General features: G+C 42.6%; 3 protein-coding genes and 1 non-coding gene across 7 annotated transcripts; 3 read left to right on the top strand and 1 right to left on the bottom strand.

Annotated features, from left to right (window-relative positions):
- Window positions 1–17: 17 nt before the first annotated feature.
- Window positions 18–3929, top strand: LOC122412940 (uncharacterized). The gene is made up of 7 exons (XM_043422938.1): window positions 18–330; window positions 424–668; window positions 976–1173; window positions 1252–1414; window positions 1486–2540; window positions 2997–3259; window positions 3383–3929. The coding sequence occupies exons 2-7, from the start codon at window positions 480–482 to the stop codon at window positions 3498–3500; spliced, it is 1986 nt and encodes a 661-aa protein (XP_043278873.1). The 5' UTR covers window positions 18–330; window positions 424–479; the 3' UTR covers window positions 3501–3929.
- A 101-nt stretch (window positions 3930–4030) lies between these two features.
- Window positions 4031–6413, top strand: LOC122412941 (dynein regulatory complex protein 10-like). Of its 4 annotated transcripts, XM_043422940.1 has the most exons (7): window positions 4031–4138; window positions 4207–4399; window positions 4540–5062; window positions 5284–5419; window positions 5506–5655; window positions 5724–6048; window positions 6119–6413. In XM_043422940.1, exons 1-7 carry the CDS (start codon window positions 4050–4052, stop codon window positions 6131–6133), a joined length of 1431 nt encoding a protein of 476 aa, XP_043278875.1. In that variant the 5' UTR covers window positions 4031–4049; the 3' UTR covers window positions 6134–6413. The 4 variants fall into 4 exon arrangements, with proteins under 4 accessions (XP_043278875.1, XP_043278874.1, XP_043278876.1 ...); XM_043422939.1 differs by having other exon boundaries at window positions 5724–6413; XM_043422941.1 differs by having other exon boundaries at window positions 4052–4399; window positions 4483–5062; window positions 5724–6413.
- Window positions 6154–7642, bottom strand: galla-1 (cytosolic iron-sulfur assembly component galla-1). The gene is made up of 3 exons (XM_043422943.1): window positions 7150–7642; window positions 6777–7040; window positions 6154–6378 (listed from the first exon to the last, which is right to left on the bottom strand). Exons 1-3 carry the CDS (start codon window positions 7304–7306, stop codon window positions 6281–6283), a joined length of 519 nt encoding a protein of 172 aa, XP_043278878.1. The 5' UTR covers window positions 7307–7642; the 3' UTR covers window positions 6154–6280.
- A 10031-nt stretch (window positions 7643–17673) lies between these two features.
- Window positions 17674–17745, top strand: TRNAT-CGU (transfer RNA threonine (anticodon CGU)). The gene has a single exon. It is a non-coding gene; the product is annotated as a tRNA-Thr (tRNA).
- Window positions 17746–19558: the final 1813 nt, after the last annotated feature.

The raw sequence follows: 19558 nt of genomic DNA on the forward strand, positions 1-19558 counted from the left end.
CAGTCGTACGTGTGTATTGCTTCACTGCACTCGATCGGGTTACAAGAGCTCGGACTAAATTTCCAAGTAATAAGCATTTCTCAACACAAATCAATAGTGAAAGGAAATCGTAAAAAGAAGAAAAAAGATCAAACGTTGAGGGAGCTAAGAGTTGTGGAGAGTGACATTGTATATTTCGGTTGATAATTTGCGTGTTTTTTCTCGTTTGTGAAAATATGTGTCGAGGGTGAGAAACAACCGCACGTTTGGCTGGATTTTCAACATTCACCACGTCATGGTTCGACGATCCTCGATCGTCCTATAGGTAGTCGTTAAACGTTTCGGTCAACGGTAAGTTTATTAATAACGCGCCGTCACCAACTAAACATACGCGTCATCGTAAATTTACTGTTTGTTTTCCTCTTTTGTCTCTAATTCATCAAGTCTCGTTGCGTGCACATCTCCCGCGAAAAAAGTGAGAGACAAGGGATAAAAAAAAAATGGAGCAATCGGAGGATACCCCGCTCGAGAGTAACGTACTCCCAGCAAAAAACGATGAAAACTGGGAAGAATGGACCATTATCGACGAGGATGATAATGCGAAAAAACTCCTTAGAGGACGAGCCAAAATATCTTCCCCTGAATCAGAAGACAGTGAGAACACCAGTGATGCTGAGGAAGCTCATGAAGTAAGCCTTTTTTTGTTTATTGATTTTGTTTGAGAAAAAGAATACAGCTATCCCATTTTGGTAATTTTTTTGGGATCATTGTCGTTGGTTTGTGTCATTTTAAACGCTTTCTTGAATTGAATTCCAAAATGTTCATGTCATGTTCCATTTATTTTTAGAATTGCGTTCATTCAACTTGCTTTGTTTCGTGCGGTCATATTTTTTGTGCAATTGGTATTTTATTTGCATTTCCAATCCTTTTTATAATCTCTGGGTTTCATCTATCCGATATTATTCTGCCATTTCCTTGCTGCCTTCATTTCTACAGTTGACAGTTACCAAGCTTACAAAACAAAAATCAGAGGAGCCTGTTCCGAATCCTGAAAAGGAAGAGTCTGATGGAGTTTCTGTGATATCAGAGAGTGAAAATGAGGAGAGAACAGTAAACGACACAGGACGAATTGTTTTGTACAGAAGCGTTAGTCAAGGGACGGAGGAATTGGAGCTACAGAATTCCAACAAGGAGGTATCTCTGAGAGACGCGTTTTACTTAAAGAGTGCACTCACATCTTTACTGAGAATGAATATCGAGTGATAAATACAGGTGACTTGGTGCGTCTGCCTTTTGATCGCTTGTTCGGTGCTGATAGCGATCGGAGCAAGCCTTGCATCATACGCCCGGAGCTCCATTCCCAAAGACATGGATTACTTTTCATTGAAAATGGAAAACGATAGACTCGTGGAGCGAATGAAAGAATTTACAGATGGTGAGCATGAATTTTTGCAGCATTCATCTAACAAAATTGATTATTTTACCCTTTTTCTTCTTCGAGTATAGTGAAGGGCATCCTGGAAGAAATTAAATCAAACTTGGTTGAGGAACGATCACCCGTTGACATTGAAACTCCACCAAAAGGAAAGGTGGAATCTAGGGATTCAAACAATCAGGCAAAAAGCAGTTGGGATAGAGGAATAAACGAACCGGAGGGCGTTTTTTCCGAGCGTTTACAAATTTTATTACATACTATTTGTTTGATGCTGGACGATATGGGCCAACCCCAAGAAAGTACGGTTTCTCAAAGACCATTGTGCGACACTCGTACGTTCTTTTCGGATCTCGCGAATTTGCGGAATTCCTTGCACGACGCCATAGGAGAAATGGACGAAACTACTGGACTGACGAATCGTCAATTTCTTCGAGATATCGATTTTCGAATAGCTTCAATGTCTGATTCACTTGTCGTCGATTTAACCAGGGCTTTGGGAAAATTAAGTTTGAGAAATGAGCAAAAATTGGACAAGATTATTGGAAAAATGAATGAGAAATTGTGCGTTCTGAGAAACACAATGCCGAGCGACAGCAAAGTCAGAAAGTCTCTCGAGATGAACGTTCATTTTATCGAAAGTTGCGAGAAGCATGACGGTAGTAGGAGAGGCAAGAGGTCGAGTGAAACCCGCAACGACTCACCTCCGCCGTCGCAGACGACCTTCCAAAAAAAGAATTTCAAATGCCCGCGTGACAATATTCACCCGAATTCTAACGAAAATAATTCAACGAAACCATACAATCGATCGAGTGAATACCACCGTAATGTTTGGAAAGAAAAAAACCGAAATGATGAAAAATCCAACCATTTCAAACACCGGTCTCAGGAAAGTAAAGACGAAACCTGTTCAGTTCCGTCAACACCGCCGGCGAAAAAATCTTCCACGTGGAAATGGTCGAAGCAACAAAAATCCCTGCATCCACCACTTCTTTCGAAAGACGAAGTGAAAATACGCGATGATTCCCTCGAGAAGGAAAATTCCGCTCGTAACGATAAGCCCAATTTTCGATTTCACGAAAATAATGATGGGATTTTGTCAGAGAAAAAAAACTGGAAGAAAAAAACGGTACGGGCTTCGTATTTGTCATAAATTATCTTTTAAATGTTTTCAAACCAAATTGAAATTACTTTTTTAACTCGATCAAATGATCAAAATAAAGGTACATTTTTACTTTAAAACTAATTTAACATTCCTGAAATAACTTGAACATTTAGTGCACAAATGCGCCGAAAATTTTCGTGCCAAAACCTCGTTGCATGTATATGGTTACAAATTTTGGCACGGAAACCGTCTCGAAAGTTGATCATTCAATTGAGCAAGAAAATTTTGTAAATTCAGTTAAGCTCATTGAAAAATGTCTTATCATTAGCCCTGAAGAAATATCCAAAACTGAATAATTTTACAAAAAAATTGATAAAATTGATAAAAACGTTTCAACGTTTTTTTTCCAAATTGTCCGTTAACTCGATCAATTTTTGTCTCCGATACTTTGAATTTGTCACTGAAAATTTCCATTTCCAGGGTCGGGACGAAGCAAAAAATCGTAAACGCAGTTTATCGATGGATGAGTACGAAATTGATAATGAAAAGCGACGGATGAAGGAAAAAAACTTGAAAGTAGCTTCTCATTTGCCGTCTAACGTAAAAGACGACTTGGAAATTCCAATGGAAACGACAATACCACGTCGTATGAAGAAAAAGTACGAAGAAACAGAGAAAAGACGATCCAATGGAAGGAAGGAGAAAAACGATATCGGCTCCAACGGACAATGGCAATTCGCAAGGTGAAAATTGCAATTCGAATTCGAACATTGAAGACGATTTTATTCCCTCATTCGGGAAATATTCTATTACGATATTCGGCATCGTGATAAACAAATGTCCGAACACAAACGATTTTTTCGCAGGTCACAAATCCGAGACGAATTGCGGAAGGCTGAATCACTCGATAATTGGTACTTAGATCGAATGCGTAGTCGTAGGAGTTCGCGAGGGAATATTGAAGACTCGGAGGAACACCGATGACCGACGATCACGCTTAGTGGGTCGGGACTTACAGAAGCAAAGCAAATATATATATCAACGTTTATATTTATATACATAGAGACATACTCTGTATAAGTGACCTAGGGACGATCGAAATTATTTTCCGGGTAAATGATCCGTCGTTTTCTCTGTATACTGCTTTCAAAGTGTTTTATTGAACGAGAATAACCAGAAGTATTCTAATACTGTAGAATTTCAGAGGAAGGCTTCTGAAAAACTAAACTTCTGAACAGAAGAAGAAAATTTCCTTGTTTCTTTTTCACGTAGAGACAACTGTCACTTTTTTATTTAGCGTTTTCGTCGCGAGAGCGCGATTTTGATCTGACACTCAAGCTGATGTCTTTTTTTCTCAAGAATCTCTTTTACGAACGACTGAACAATAAATGACCACGTTCTGACTACGAAAAATGTTTGATCCTTCAGAACTTCTGGCTTTTTATCGCTCTCTCAATCGTCGTTCTTTCAGTACAAGTTTTTATCTGTTATTTTATTAACGCACTGCGATCCAAGTGTCAAAACATCGTGGAAATGTCTTCTACGTATACAAAATGCAAACCCAAATTAGCCCATCGCTATCAACCTTCGACGAGGGGAGCAATCGACCCAGAATCTTGTCCGTACGTATCGTTGTCATTCGAAAATCTACTTAACCGGAGACTGATCTTTGACATATCACTTCTTGCAGATGTGTCGAGGTCGCTGCTCCTCAAATAACCTTCGAAGAAGCTGAACTGCAAGATACAGCGGAAGCGCCGTCGAGTCCGAAAACTTTGTTCGAAAATATTGACAAACCTCCGGTTGATGAGCTTGAAATCATTATTTTTCTTGAACGGATTTTAAACCTGTTCGGACAATGCATGGAAAAGTTAGAGCTTGTGGTAAGCTTAATCGAGAATTTTTTTTGCCCTCGGAAGTTCTCAAATTGCTGAATGACTAAAGTTTATTTATGGATGAAAAAAAGTTTTTCGATTCGAAAAACAATCAAGTATTCGCGAGTTAATGAGATCAAATTCGAAAGGCTGCATTGCCAATCATTTTGGAAGACTCGAAGATGATGGAGATAATTGGCACAGCAGAATTCGAAAAAATAAAAAGCGACTTGGGCAGCGAAGTCGAATACGATGACGGGCCCTGGTTGGAACGTCGAGAACGCTGGCAGCGACGAAGACTCACGGAACATCGTTTCAAAGTCGAAGGTCATCTGGGCGTTGGTAGCTCGAGCAGCGTCTCCAGAAAATCTTCCGACGAGGAGGAAACAACGAGCTCGGAATCTGCATGCACTGGCGAAGCTTTGGCCAATTCAAAAATATACAAAGCCCTCGAATTATTAAGCAGCTTTACCGCGGTTCGCGAAAAGGTCAAAACTTCGATTCTTGCAAACGATATCGATCCCCAATCTAACTTATTTCTACAACATGTCAAATACTTTATCGAACATTGCATTCGAAGAGTTCGCTTTGATCCGGTTCGCGAAAAACTCAGAAATGATTTCTTCCGAAATTTGTGGCACGAAAATCACAAAGCCCAACGAGATATCGACGGTATTCGCAAATACAATTTTTTTAGCCCTGGTGCTCACTACCAAGGGTCTCCGTGGCCTTGGTGACACTTGGCCTCTGAGTAACTTTATCAAAAAATCGGTTGTATTCAGTCGGAATATGCTTTTAGCCTGGGTCAAGTTGACGCTTTCGTAGTAGCTCAGGGTTCGTTTTTCCTCCTTCTCAGAATGTTGATAAAAACAATTTTTCATCGTTACTTTAAGGTCTTCTCGATTTCTTGGATGAGCAAAGAATGAAAAATCACGATCTAACAAAACAAATTGCTGCGAGATATCGCAAAGATTGTGAAACGGTTGAGAGCTTCGATGGAAAATGTATCGAGGATATAAAATCCACCGTGTAAGCTTTTTGCTTACTCCTATATCATTTTGACTAAGAGCTGAGATTTGTGAAACTTGCTTTTAACGTTGTATTATTATTGAAAGGGAATTATGGGAGAAAAAGCAAATTTCGGAGATCAGATATGCGGAGTTGAGACGAAATGACTTGAATCAATACTTGGCTATAGTAAGCAACAAATTGGACAATCTGCATGAAGCGAATCGGCGCGCAGAAGAAGAAATTCGATCGAAAAGGTAGCCTGCAGTGCTTAATAACGTGGATGACAATAATGCTCCATTTTTTTTCGACGATTCCTGCATAGATTTAAAGTCATGTCTCAGCTGAGCAGTCAAATTGCAAAATTCGATACGGAGGTTGGCGAACGTTACCGAATTTTGGAAGAACTCGTCGCGGAGTTTGACGCGAACGAGGAAACTAGAAAAAACCTGGAAGAAGAGACCAAACGTCAGTCGGACGAATGCGACATTTTCCTCGCTGAAATCGAAGAACAAAGGATGGCCATTATTCTGGAGAAACTCGAAGCGTTTGCGCGAAATCGTGCAGCTAAAATAATCCAACGTTGGTGGCGTCCGATTTATAAACGTCGGAAGAAGCGTCGAAGAGAGAAGAAGAAAAAGGGCAAAAAGGTCCAGTTTTTTCTTGCCCTTTTTATCCCTCACTGTTATTTTGTCTTATACAAAAAATTCTATTTTTTAGAAGAAAAAGAAGTAAGAAGATGAAGTTCATCACTGTTTCTGATAAAGAATATAAATTATCGAATTTATTGAGACACTTGGGTGACTCAACAAGAAGATGAACTCAACGCACTGCCCAACTTATTAATCATTATTTACAAAATCTTAGCACAGGTACTCAAACTCATTCTTCCTCTCGTATACATTTTTCCACCAGCTCACGAAGATTGGGATTCTCCATTGCTGCTGCTATTCGCTCTTTGTCATTGATTTGTTTGTTAACTGAAACATTTGAATACAGAAAAATTGGATTATTATTCTTCGCCTTATACAATTTCAGCAATTTATTTCACAGTGTAAAATTTTACCAACATTGCCTTTGATAACCATGTGGAAAGGACAGTTGACTGATTAGTTCAAACAAAATTGCTGAATGAAAAATGCAATTGGAAATATTTTTTTTAATTTGATTTTTATATTCATAATAATTAGATTTTCAAACGATAACTAATGCTTGGAAAATCAAAATTCTCAGATCCGCAATTATGACTGAATTCAGAAGTTTTTCTCAGAACAGTTAAATGTTGTTATTTGAGCGTCAAAACTTTCAGCGAGAAATATGAGTATATGGATAATTGAGTAATCTGTGTAAAAAACATATGAAATTTGTAAGAGCATACTTTCTTGTTCGGTCGCATGGGCACCCTCTTTGATGTAAATATCGAGTTTGAACATAGCCATCAAGTTTCTTTCCAGTTTAACTCGAATGCATAGCCCGATGAGAGTGGCCAAAGAGCAGTGAGGAACAGTGGGATTAAATTCGACCCTAATGACACAAATTCCCCTTGGCGTAGACTTGCAAATGTGGATACAATCTTCATAGACAACATCGAGTTCTTCCAAAGTCTGTGGTTTTTCAGGATCCCGGATCGTTCTCAGCAAATCTAAGCAAAGATTCAATAATTTTGTTTTTCATAATAACAAAATTGAATATCCATTGCTCATCAAAAGTGAAAACGAAAATAATGGTAAAATGTTATAAGGATATCTTGCCATAAACTGAGTCTTTGAGCTCGTTTTCGTCTTTAAGAATCAAATCGCATTGATTCTTAGCTCTCACTAAATCTTCAGCTGTTCCCATTACTCCATCGGGCAATATACCATCACTTATCTTCCCTCCGATCGATAACTTGCGAAAGAAAGACAGCATTATTATCTCGATTTATAATGTAAATCCATTGACACTCCTCTCTCTTGCTCTGTTTTGATTATCGTAGAAAAACGATTCGTCAGTCCGGAGTTCTTTGACCGTGGTAAGGTTAGAACAAATGTTTATGTAATGCTTTTTTTGCGGTCATCATATGCAACCACTCCGGCGAAGCAATGACAATTTAATTGAAAACGATTGGTTAGAGCCACGGCATGGAACAGTTAACGCGCGATTTTTGAATGGCACCGTTAATTACGGAAAGAAAACTTTTAAATTTCGTATTTTTAGATTTGAGTAATGTTTTCAGGTTATTTCGATGACTCGGTCAGTGCTCGATAAAAACGATAGAGACTGGCATATGTACTGAAACCCTTTTTACTGACATATCTATTCGAAAACCGAATTCATCAACAGAGGGTCGAATCTTTCATCGACTCTTTTATCATTTATTGGTCCAACAAAAAGCAGGTTCTCTTGACAGAAATCCTTTTTACCGATCAAAAGCGTCTGGCTATCCTTCGACTGATAGAAAACGACAGTTTTCGCGGTCTCAGCACCATCAAGGAGCTCCATCACGTGACGTAAAAGTAAACGACTGACAACGAGTCTGTCTAACAAAAAGGCACCAGATGGCGAGAATTTTTCTTAAGGAATTCGACAAACTAGAATTTACTCGTTCGGACGAAAATCCTCGGGAATATATTGTTGATTTTTCTATTTTTAGTGCTCAGATAACAAAAAAGTGTTAAAAAATCGTTCGATAAAACATTACAGTAGAGAATGAAGCACGGAGAAGAAATGATGAAATTTCTTGGTGATTCGACGGAGAAAAAGTTCGTGTCCCGTCCAACGTTCGCGATCCTCTCTCGTTCCACTGGATATAAGAATAGTTTTATTATCGACTTTAGAAACGATTTCTCATCGAAGGAGTACGAGAATATACGGATGCCAGGAAAAGATGTATGGGCCGAGGGATATTTCAAGCGTATTGAAAATTGATTGAACGAAGAAGCAGGCTGGTGAAACGAGATACAGTGGATCGTGAATGAAGGTTGAGTATATGGTTTGGCGAATAAAAAATCGTTTATGCAACCCCATGGGAGATTCTCGGAGAGATGGGAGAAGAATTTTATTCATAAGTCACGATAAAATGGTATAATAGATGGCCGCGTGCAGTAGGAGGGCTGCTGCTGAAATGCTGAAGAGAAAGAGAAGCAAAAGGAGAGAAAGAGAGAGGCAGCGAGAAATAGATCGGAGAGGTCCCAAGTTCCGAGAAGCGGTACAAGCGCTCGAAGGATCGTTTGAAAAGTTTCTCTCTCTCTCTCTCTCTCTTAGCTCGAACAAGACGAGGACGGATTCCGTTAAGGATGTCCTTAAAAAAAGAAGAAAAATAAAAATGAAGAGAGAGGAGAGACGGACGGTTAAAGGTCCGTCACGATTCCGTGAATCTCGGACCCTCATTCGATCGTTCTGAGGATGAAGAGTGCGTCTGAACGAGAGCCACCTGTCCATCTTTATAAGCTCGGCGTACATGTGTACACGAAAACTCAGCGTCCGAGAGTGGCTGTGTATACAAAGGCCCTTTTTACCTGTCATATAGCCCCGAGCATTTTATCCCGGAGACTCTGAGATAAATAATGATATCGAGGAGAAAAAATTGGTGGTTTGATATTCGAGAAAATTCAATTTCGAGCGAGCGTTTCTCGGGGATTCGGAAAAAAATGAATATTCAAGAAAATTCGTTTCTTCCTGGTTTTTTTTTACCCACGAAACAATCGAATCCGCGTAGATTTCTCCGGACAATTATCCCCCGAAAAATGTGAGAAAATAATTAGAAACTTTGTGATCGCCGCAGTATTCTTTTCTCTTGAACGCCCCCATCGTAATTGAAAATTCTTATTTCGTCGCTGTTGTTTAACGGTAGCGAAAATCGTTTCATCGAAAAGCAATCGCGCGCGGAGATAGTGTTGGCACTGAGCCGTGAAACGAGAACGGGAGAGTTCGTCGAGAGGCGCGCGACTCTCGTAGCTCTCTACGAGGAAGAACGAGAGAGACGGAGATGCGGCGATAACACTTTGACGTCGTCGATTCCGAGCACCTGATCAATTCGGAGCGATTCTCCGAAGCTGACGTTAACTCAAGGCGCGGATGAATCGATCGCGCGCATTGTGCAACGAAAAACAGCCAAATCTTCGCGCTTCGATTAGACCAACGTGCGCACTCGATTCGAACCATTCCGCAGGATTCGTCGAACCTTTTTCCCGCGGAGGAAACTCCCCGTCAGTTCCAAAGTTTTCACAACACGTTACGTAATTAAGGAGGATTCTCCGAATCGAATTCAAGGCTCTCGCGCACTTAATCTCATTTTTTCTCGGAAGAAACAAGAATAAACGGGTTGAAGGCGATCGAAATGAAAAGCTTGAAAAAAACGTTTGACGAAACGGTGACCAGCCGCGCGCCCCGAATTACGGCTCTGCACATCTCCATACAATTATTAAAGATTCTCTGAAGCAAAGCCATCGCCGTAAGTTTCTCTCCCTCGAGCGTATGAGCGATGAGAATAAAGGGGAGACGATTCTCGTTCCCGGAAGATCGGTAAAGGCGATCGGAGCGTGGCGAAAGAGTTCGCACCGACAGCGGGCCCGATGCGAGAGCATCGAGCGCGAAGGGAGAGACCCGAGCGGCCGCGCAGGCGCTCGTGTAAATTTTCCTATACACACAAGCGACAAAAGGGTTGCCGGAGAGGGGGAAACGAAGAAACGGTTGGAACTGCTCGCTCGTGCGTGTGGCTCGCTCGGTGGCCGATACGAACCGAGGGCCGCGCCGCTGTTTGAGTTTCGGATTCGCAGAAAGTCCGAGTAAATTTTGCCCATCCAAAAGGAAGTTGTATGTATGTAAGGAAGAAAAGAGAGATCGAAAAGCCTCCGATATTCTCAGCGCAAGAGAAAAGCAGCAAGGAAGAGAGAGAGAGAGCGATGAAGACGAAGAACGTGAATCGTTGGACGATGACTTACAACCGGGAACACGTTTCTGCCGGATAATATATATTTGCATATGCGACTTTACTTTTTTCTTGTACAGATCCACACCACGAGTCTATAAATTTCTCGAATATTTCGCATCTTTGACACGACGTTCGTAAAGGAAGCAAATTTATTGTGTGTGCGTGTGTGTGTTTTTTGTAGAAACGTCTTAACAAGGAGACGAAAAGAATTCGCAGCGCGCACGTACGTGAAAATGAGTTGTCGCTTCGGGGCTCGGGAGCGAAGGATCAGCGAAGTTCTATTTAACTCGATCGAATTTTTACAATTCCATTCGATTTTACAGATTACGAGAGTGGATCGAACGAGAAGGAGGCTCGCAGGCACCGGTTCGTGGATTCGGATCGTCCGATCGGAGGCTTTCGGACTCGTGGAGCGCGGGGGCCCAGCAGGAGTGAAATTCTCATCGGTCCAACCGGGAAATGAGGAATGTACAAATAAATTGGCCGCCGCGGAGAGACGGGACCGGCGATCGGAGAGCAGTTACGCAGGCCACGTGTTCCATCGAGTTCGTATTTCGAGAATCTTCAGTTGGAGGAGAGAAAACGGACGAGATGGAAAGAGAGAATGCGCTCCGAATTTTCGCTCGGCCCGCAACGCTCATTCGCGTTCTCCTTTCGGCCAGCCGAAAGTTCAGGGACCGGCTGAACTCTCGAAGAAACAGGAAAAGATGGAGGGAAGGGGAGCAGGCGAAGAAAGGAGCGAGAGAGAAAAAGACGAATCGGCCTGTTACACGGAATCGCGATCTTCCGCAAGCCGCTTCATCATTTGCTCTCGCAAAAAGAGTTTCACCCGGTAAATTCGAGAGCTTCTGGCCGCCTCGAGCGCGGACTCCTGTCCTCGAGGGGCTACCGGGAACCGCGGATCATGATCCATCCGTTCGAGGGGACGAAATCGAACGGAGCGTAAAAGCTTCGAAAAATCAAAGACTTTGCACTCGGGTTTGTCCGAACGGAGAGTCTCGAATGATTTTCTCGTCTCGGATTGAGGGTCAAATCGTTGGAAGTTACAAGCTCCGGTGAGCCCGAACGAAATGGGGGAAAAATGGAGCGAAAAACTCGGAGAAATGGAGGAAGGAACGCGACTCTTTTTCACTCGCTCTGCACGTGTCCTCGGGCGCGAATAAAATTAGCATTGCAAATAAATTTAATCCGGCAATAAATCTGCCGCACTTCTCACGCACGCAGAGAGACTCTCGCGTTCGTACAAAAGCGTTGTACACGGATGAGGAAAAAAACGATAAATCATGAAAGGATCTCTTCATCCAACGGAGAACGGGCGATTAGCATAATCGATTAGGATGCAAAAATACGCTAGTTCGGTCCAACGTTTTCGGTAGTCGACGCACAAACAAGATTGAGTCTTCCTAGACGAAAAAATGAGGAAGGGTCGAGCGGAGAACGAAAAAACTGGGAAATTAAGTTCGAGGAGGTTCTCGTAGGTGCGGAGCTAAAAATACGAGCCACGAGCACAGCGCGACGGAGTGTCACAGCCCACGAAATTCCGCAGCCCACGAGGCTCCCGATTTGCGATGCTTCGATTCGATTTTTCGCGGTGGATTGCCGCACATCGATCCCCGAGATGGCGTCGCTTCGAGGAACTCGCGCGAGTCACGAACCGGGAAAAAAGCATTTTAACGAATGCTCCGCGGCGCGGCACGCGGGAAGCGAGGACCAGCGAAAAAGAGTCGAGCGAATGCGCTGAATTCGGCGAGCCCGTCGGAGCCGGCGTTCGCGTAGGTCGGGGGGAAAAACAAAGAGCTCGAGCCACCGGAGCCGAGAGCCATCCTCGGGGATCGAAAAAACGTCGCAACGAATGTGCGCCCTCGTGCGCGATGACGTACGGAGACTCGTGACGCGATGAAAAATGTGAACAAAAGTATTTATACCGCGATCTCGAAAGCTTCTCAACGTCGAATATACGAATCCGAGTCGTGACGAAGAGAATCCAGCTCGCTGCGCGAAGAAATTCGTCGCGGATGTTGATCGAAGGAAAGAAATTACGTGAGCGATAAAAGCGAGACGGAGGTTTGACAAATTTTAAAAAAACTCCGAACAACGAGCTCCGAGGGGAAAATTGAGGCTACGAATTTCTCGAAAATCTGTTTTTCCAGTCGGAAAGAAAAGACGAAAAAGATCGACGCGGAGAGAAAAATAATTTCGAGGTATTTTCGTTCGTCGATTCGCCGCCGCGTGTTTTTTCATCTTCCCCAATTATCCCACGTCGAGACAACGTCTCAGGGTTAAATTGGAGCCGCACGCGAATCTCCTCGCAGTAACAAAAATAAACGGCGCCGAAAGTGTCGCGCCGCCTCGCGAACGAGCGCAGCGTAAACGAGAATCGTGACACTTTGCCAAAAGATTTGCCATCGATTTTCACGTCATTAGACGTCCTAATCGTTATTTCTATGCGCGTTCAACCAACTCGAATCTCCGTGTGTCTCCGGGACGCGACTAATTATTCCCGAGGCGAAGCTCCCTGACGCAATGAGCGGGTGCAGCGCGCCAAACGGAAAGGAGACCGAGGGAGAGGAAAAATCGTTTAAACGCTGGCGGTCCGGAACGCTCGGAGACCAATCGTAAAATTAGTTTCCCTACGGATTTCTTCCCCTCGGTTCGAAAGGCCGAGCAGCAGGTGGACCGACCGCGCTTCGTCGCTTTCGTACGTGACCTTGTTTCTCCTTTTCTCGCATTTTCTTTCCCGTCTTTCCGCTCTTATTTTTATCGTTATAAATACCAATCGATCGAGCTCCGCTCGACCATTTTTTCCTCCGTTTTTTTTCAATTTCACACTCCCCGAAAAAGCCACTTTCCGAACGACCTCTGAGGCTTTCGCGCAAACCTGGCAGTCACTATTTTTCTCATTTGCCAAAAACACACCAGTTTTTCCGGTCTCGTTGCGTCGAGCATCCGGCGCATCTCAGCGAATTTTTAAGGGGCCCTGATAGAATTTTCAAAAAATCGATTTTTCATTTTGCATTTTTCAAAAGTATACATTTTTACAAGTATCGTACTAAAATTTTATAAAGATACTTGCCTTTGTTCAAACGCGTTTTTCTCAAAATTACGTTTTTGGACGGCTCCTTGATAATATCTCCGGAACTATTCAACCGATCCTTACAAAAATTTTACCGCGTGTTCTTCACGACTACAGCTATTGCGCATATCGTACGAATTTTGAAATTTCGAGCAGAACTATTTTTTTTTTCCGAAAAATGATGAAAAAAACGTGCTTTTTCGTAGTTTTTGGAAAAATGGCCACCGCTTTGTCGTTTTAAAAAAAAACAAAAATCGTATGATGAGCTATAGCCATTTACCTCCTGAATCTCGAACCATTTTCATTTTTTTTCTCCAATCGAATTTTTGTTTGCGTATTTTGAGAGTGTATTTTTTAGGCCTAACACTTTTTATGCCGATATTTATAATTTATGCTGGTCAAAAAAATTCGTGAAAATGGTCTTTTTTTGGGAGTCTAATTAGGGTAGACTCCTTAATGTCGAATCTTTTTAGGTCCCCACATTTCTCGTGTTTTCGTAAGAAGTTGTTTGAGGTCTTCGGGTTTGTTTTCGATATTTTTCGTACGAATTACGAAGCTTGGTGAAAATAGTCGGCTCGTGAGCGAAGATTGACGCAAATAGGGAAGTCTGAGTACAAAAATGTTGCGTTTTCCAAGATTTTCGTCGGGCAGTCATAAATATATTTGACATTTCTCCAAGTTTCAGTACATTTTCGAAAGGTTTATGAAGCCAGAAATTGTGAAACGCGAGGGTGCGAGATATCTCGTCGACTTTCTACGAAATGGCTAGAGAAAGAGGATGAAAAAAGCGTGCAATAATGTTGCTCAACGTAGCGAGTCATTCCTCAAGAATAAAGTGCATTCGGCGAAGCTTTGCACTCCCCTCGATGTCGGGATGCATATCGCAATCGCAGTTCGCGTTTGTTCAAGCGAAAACGTCGTTCAATGAGCGACAGATACGAAGCCGCGATTATAGAATGAAAATCCAATACCAGCTTATTCCGCGTTCCTCGAGACAATAGAAAGCACGGAGTGCTGGAAATTTTTCTCGAGAACGTTCCGCGATTGGGATCCGCTCGGAGACTTCGTCGATCCGAAATATTACGCGGGACTTTGGAGAGCGAATTTTGCTTGGCTATTCGAAATCGACGCAAATGCGATCTCGCAACCACGATCATTATTCCGGCGTTCCGACGGTTGCGCGTCTCGCATTGTTGTCGTTACCGTGGCTCGATCTCTGGCGTGCGTTTTTTCTGCTTTTTTTCCACCGTTTCGTCTCTCGGCATTATAAAGAAAATGATGTCACCGGTTTTAAGTCGATTGCATCTTATAAAGTGAAGTGTCAAAAAAAATCAGTCAAATTTTCAGACAGTTTGGGAGCGTCGTTGCTGAGAAAAATCAATAACAATTTGGGCCAAATAACATGTAACCTTACGCAAGTCAAGACACATTCAGTGACAGCTCCGTTAAAAATGATGCTGAAAATATGAAAATTTTTAGTCAGCATAAGCAAAGCTTGCTGGATAATTTCAATTTTTTTCAGATTCATTAGGAGATTTGCTGAGATTATATTAATAGTGATCTGTTTCCCGTCCATTTTTTCGTCTTTTTTTTCCCCAACTCTTCTGTGCATGCAACATTGTCAAACTGCAAACTGGTCTAACTTTTGAAAGGTGCAGGTCATAACTTTTGGGTTAAAAAATGACTGTACGGCCTCAACTTCCTTAATTCAATCGTTTCTGCGTCCACATCCCCGGCTTTTTGCTGACTAATTTCGTTCTTTCGTGGGCTCGAAAACAATTATGTTCGGTGCACCGATAAAACGAGGCCGAAAATTCTAGAGGAAAAAACTAAGAATGCAGCATCTCGGGGACCAATGAAAAGACCAATACTCGTACCTTTTATTCAAAATACTCGAGAGTCTGTTCCTCTGTAAGCATAGTAAAAAATGTTTTCAGTCACTTCGAGGTAAGTATGCTCGGGCAACCCTGAAAAAACCTGTGGTAAAACGTCACACGTATTCGGTCTATATTCGTGTATTTATCATGGAATTTACTACGCTGACAGTGATATTTGTGATTCACAATACATTTCCACTTGTCAGTGAGTGCCAGTCTGACACGATGAATAAGACTCGAAAATAAGAAAACGAAAGAAGGGACGAAAAATAGGAAAATTCAAAAAATACTATGCTCTTTGTAATCGGTGGGTAAATACTTTGAAAATTCTTGAAAAATAATGTATTCCTCACTGTACAAAACAAACCTCAGCGACGGAGTCGCCCAAAAACGTGAAGCCATCGGCGAAAAATTGTTTGCATGAATGGTGGGAAGAATGTTTTACCGAGAAAAGTGAAAGCGCATATTTTTTCAGTGATCAACAATCGGATTGTCGTCGAATAAAGAAAGAGAAAGATCGGCACGACGAAACAGTTATTTCGCAACGAAATAGCTGTGCGGCTAAATAAGTATTATTTTTGTATTCCAACCGAAAGCCAACTCATCAGGATTTTTGAATATTTCTCTCTCCAGTGGCCACAAGCGTCGTCACGAGCTTGTCCGCTTCCGGGGATTTCTGGCCCCCGGAAACACTTTAATCTCCCAAACGAATGAAATAAACTTGAAGTTTCGCGGAATTCCCACTGAATTTCCAGCGCACCTCAGTCAGAAGCCGCATTTTCTTGCACACCTCGACAGACACGAATAAATATCGGAAAATTAGAGCTCGTTCGAGATGCTCTCGGCACGCTCGTCGTCTCCGGCGCTCTCGGTCGACCTCGCCTCACGACGAGCGCCGTACGTAGTTTGCCGAAGTAGTTACCGTTGTTGTCTCTCGCTCGTACGACAGACTGAATTAACTTGCGCGTAGGCAACTGCATTTCTGAGAAGCGTTCGAGATCGACTTCGAAATAGTACGTAGAGCGACAGTCAACGATTCTGAGAAAACCGCGTCTATGAGGACGATGACTGTACTTTTAGTGAAAAAAAAAAAAAAAGGACGGAGCGCGAACGAGGCAGGGAGAGGAAAGGAGAGGAGATTCGACTCGATAAAAACGAGGGTATCAGCAGTGAAATTGGATAATAATGACAATGAGACGAGAAAGAACGACGGAGCGATCGGAACGATGATAAAAAAGCGTGTTTAATGCTCCTCGTAGAGGCTCCGATGAAATCAAACTCCGTGTCAATTGACGTAACGAGTATTCGTTTCGAAATAAACTCGCGATTGCACGATTCTCGAGAATTTCCACGTAAACTGTCGTAACCGAAGTGCCGAGGGGGGGGGGGAAAAATACTCTCGTCTGCTAATTACGTTTCCCGCAATACCGCAAAGTCGATGAAAACGATTGCAGCCCTCCTGGACGTTTTTCACTCAATTCAAGCGAGTGCTTCCCCAGCTCTCTTGCGTTCCCGGCACCCTGGGCTCTCCAGATTTCGGTGCGGGAGAGCCGAATCTCAAATCGGCGATAAGCATCGCTTATTTGAGCAACGAGAAGTGACGATCGACGATCTTTATCGAATCTCGTATAAAAAATAATATCGAAAATAATTTTACAGATGTGGGCAAAGTCGGGTCTCGTCGTACGAGGAAACACTTGACGGTTCTTGTCAAAGTTTGTTTTCGTTTGTCAACTTCCTTCTTTCATTCCCGCATCTAATCTCGCATTTCGCCAGCGTCACTGTTCTTAATCCTTATCATAAATTCCACAGATTCGTCAATGGAATTCTGATCGGGCGTATTCTCGTGACCTACTACGATATAGAAATTCTCGGAAAATTCTCGCCAGTGCGTAGCCTGACGAGATTTATTTGTCGACAAATTAACTGAATTTTTTATTTATTTTCATATTTATTCGTCGCCAACGACACAGGATCCGACATGAAGTATAATTTTAAAAAATGTGCATTCCTTCGTTCATTTTTGTTCTTCTCTGTACTACACATTCATTGACCCATTTGCTTTAATCGCGTGCGTCGCGATTTCGTTCGTTTGAGTGTAGAAAGAAGCGTCGGGGGCCAGCTGCGTCCGATCGTCACTTTTTCCAGTAAAATCGTCGGTATTTACGGCTGTTGAAAAACTGAAAATATTCCTTATTCGCTTCAACAAAAAATGACAGAAAATAGGGAAAGTTGGAGAGCTTTGGGTTCCGAGAAAAAAATGTTTCGGGCTCCCGTCACTTTCGAACGGTTCGATGACAGGAGCGAGGAAAACGGAGGTTGGCAATGAAAATTATGGAAAAAGTTGAATGACAGAGGAGTGGAGAATGCAAAGTTGTTGATAACTGTGCGATTGGGATGTGCAGACGTGGAGGCCTCTTTAGCTCAGTGGTAGAGCACTGGTCTCGTAAACCAGGGGTCGTGAGTTCAAACCTCACAGGAGGCATTTTTTTTCCTTCGACATCCACCCGAGGGCTCTTCCGTAGAGGCTGGTGCTTCACTTCGTCCTCATTTTCTCGTTGAATTATTCTCAGAAATATAATATTAGCGGTACGAATAAAAGTCGCCTGGGTCGCGTCCCTCTTTGTTTTCCTTCCGCTCTCTCCGTCGGTCTTCCTGCTCGTGGTCGTTCTCGGGGGGAGTGTTTGGGCGCGACGTATCGCGATTGTACGGAGAATCGATAGTCGAGAGCGTGTTTCAACGGGGCCGAGAAAAACATTTGATATTCAGGGGAAAAAGCCGAAATTGGGGATTCCTCGAACTCCACCGTGTTTCTAGTATCTCGCTCGGGTCCCGCGCTTCGTAAACAAAGCGTGCGAGCTATCGCAAGGCAGTTTCGCAGGAATAAACGCCGTCCGAGTCGATCGGTCGTATTTTTTTCTCGAGAGGCAGTTGCAACGGTTTTTTTCGATCCCATTGGCTGCAGCGTCGACGAAGTATCGACTTGGACTCGTCCGGGCACTCAAATCATCGTCAAACGTCACTTGAGACTACTTTCGAGTTAAATCCGAAGAAAAATTCACTCCGAGCGACAGCGCTCTATCGATGAAAAAGAAACGATCGATTGTTCCATGAAGTTGACGAATAATATCGTTTAGTTCCGAGAATGAGAATCGATTAACATGGAAGATGGTCGAACGGAACGGGAGGAAAGTGCCTAAACGCGATGGAGTTTGAAAAATCGCTGTTTCGATACTACTTTTTTTCCGAACGTTTGTTTTTTCATAATCTATCTTCAGCCACCGAAGCGACGACGAAGCGATGGCCGTTGAAACGCTTAGCTGGAATCGAAGCTATCTCCGAAACGGTGTATAGAAAGACGACGATGTCGTGGATAGAAACAAACACACAACGAAACGAAAAATAATAATGAGAAAAAGAAACGAAAAAATAGACGGAGAGGGAACAGTGCACCGCTCGCCCGCTCTCCTTCTCTCCCTTTCCAACTCGATCTCGAGAACCTCGCCCCCGACTCCAGCCACCATCGGAGTTCCGGTAAGTCGTTACCGATAGCGAGTTTAACGAGTTTTTGAGAATCGCGGTTGCTGGAACACGAGATATCGAATGTAATGAAGGAGAGAGAGAGAGAGAGGAGCGGACAGAGAAAGATCGAGGCTCGGAGGAAAAAAGAGAGCAACGAAGAATACGCCTTGTCCTAAAGTTTACCGTTTTTATTGTGCGATTAAAGGACACATAACTCGTGCACAGCCATTCAATATCGACCGTACATTTTCAGAGGAATATTCACCTTTTAAGGTAGTTCATGCACGAAACGACTTTCTTAAGAAAGTCTTTAAATTTACAGAGTTTTAATGGGTAGTCGACTGACACGCGTATCAAGTTTTAAAGGCTTCGTTTTATTGGTTATTTAAACAAACTTCTGTAAATATGAAGAAAAGGGACTATGAGTAAAAAATCGTTTATCTTTTCATATAAGGAATGAACGCTGCTTACGAAGTTTATGAAAAACGTACGCGATAACAATGAAGTGTATAACGAAGGTTTGGGAAAAAATTCGGACGATTGGCTTTCCAGTAATAAATATTACGTTAAAGATTCAACGAATGTTTGCTTATTTAGGAATTTTGTTTCTTCTTGGCTTGGATCATTCCTGCCACAGCCTTCTGTCTTTTTATCAACACTTTTTTCTTTATCAAAAAACTGTTACCAGAGACGAATAAAATTTTGGGTTCAGTCAGTGATGGACCCCCGTTCAATTAATGGCGTGTCATTTCGTTCGCCAAAAAATAAGTTGGAAA

The sequence above is a fragment of the Venturia canescens genome, chromosome 7, assembly GCF_019457755.1.
Source record: "Venturia canescens isolate UGA chromosome 7, ASM1945775v1, whole genome shotgun sequence".
In the NCBI taxonomy this organism is placed as follows: Eukaryota; Metazoa; Arthropoda; class Insecta; order Hymenoptera; family Ichneumonidae; genus Venturia; species Venturia canescens.

Coding starts and splice junctions, on each gene's coding strand:
- LOC122412940 (XM_043422938.1), top strand. CDS start 480: ATGGAGCAATCGGAGGATACCCCGCTCGAGAGTAACGTACTCCCAGCA. Junction 1,415..1,485: donor AATGAAAGAATTTACAGATG/GTGAGCATGAAT, acceptor CTTCGAGTATAG/TGAAGGGCATCCTGGAAGAA. Junction 2,541..2,996: donor AAAACTGGAAGAAAAAAACG/GTACGGGCTTCG, acceptor TTCCATTTCCAG/GGTCGGGACGAAGCAAAAAA.
- galla-1 (XM_043422943.1), bottom strand. CDS start 7,306: ATGCTGTCTTTCTTTCGCAAGTTATCGATCGGAGGGAAGATAAGTGAT. Junction 7,041..7,149: donor GCTCAAAGACTCAGTTTATG/GCAAGATATCCT, acceptor ATCTTTGCTTAG/ATTTGCTGAGAACGATCCGG. Junction 6,379..6,776: donor CCATGCGACCGAACAAGAAA/GTATGCTCTTAC, acceptor CAAATGTTTCAG/TTAACAAACAAATCAATGAC.
- LOC122412941 (XM_043422939.1), top strand. CDS start 4,050: ATGTCTTCTACGTATACAAAATGCAAACCCAAATTAGCCCATCGCTAT. Junction 4,400..4,539: donor TGGAAAAGTTAGAGCTTGTG/GTAAGCTTAATC, acceptor CAAATTCGAAAG/GCTGCATTGCCAATCATTTT. Junction 5,656..5,723: donor GAAGAAATTCGATCGAAAAG/GTAGCCTGCAGT, acceptor ATTCCTGCATAG/ATTTAAAGTCATGTCTCAGC.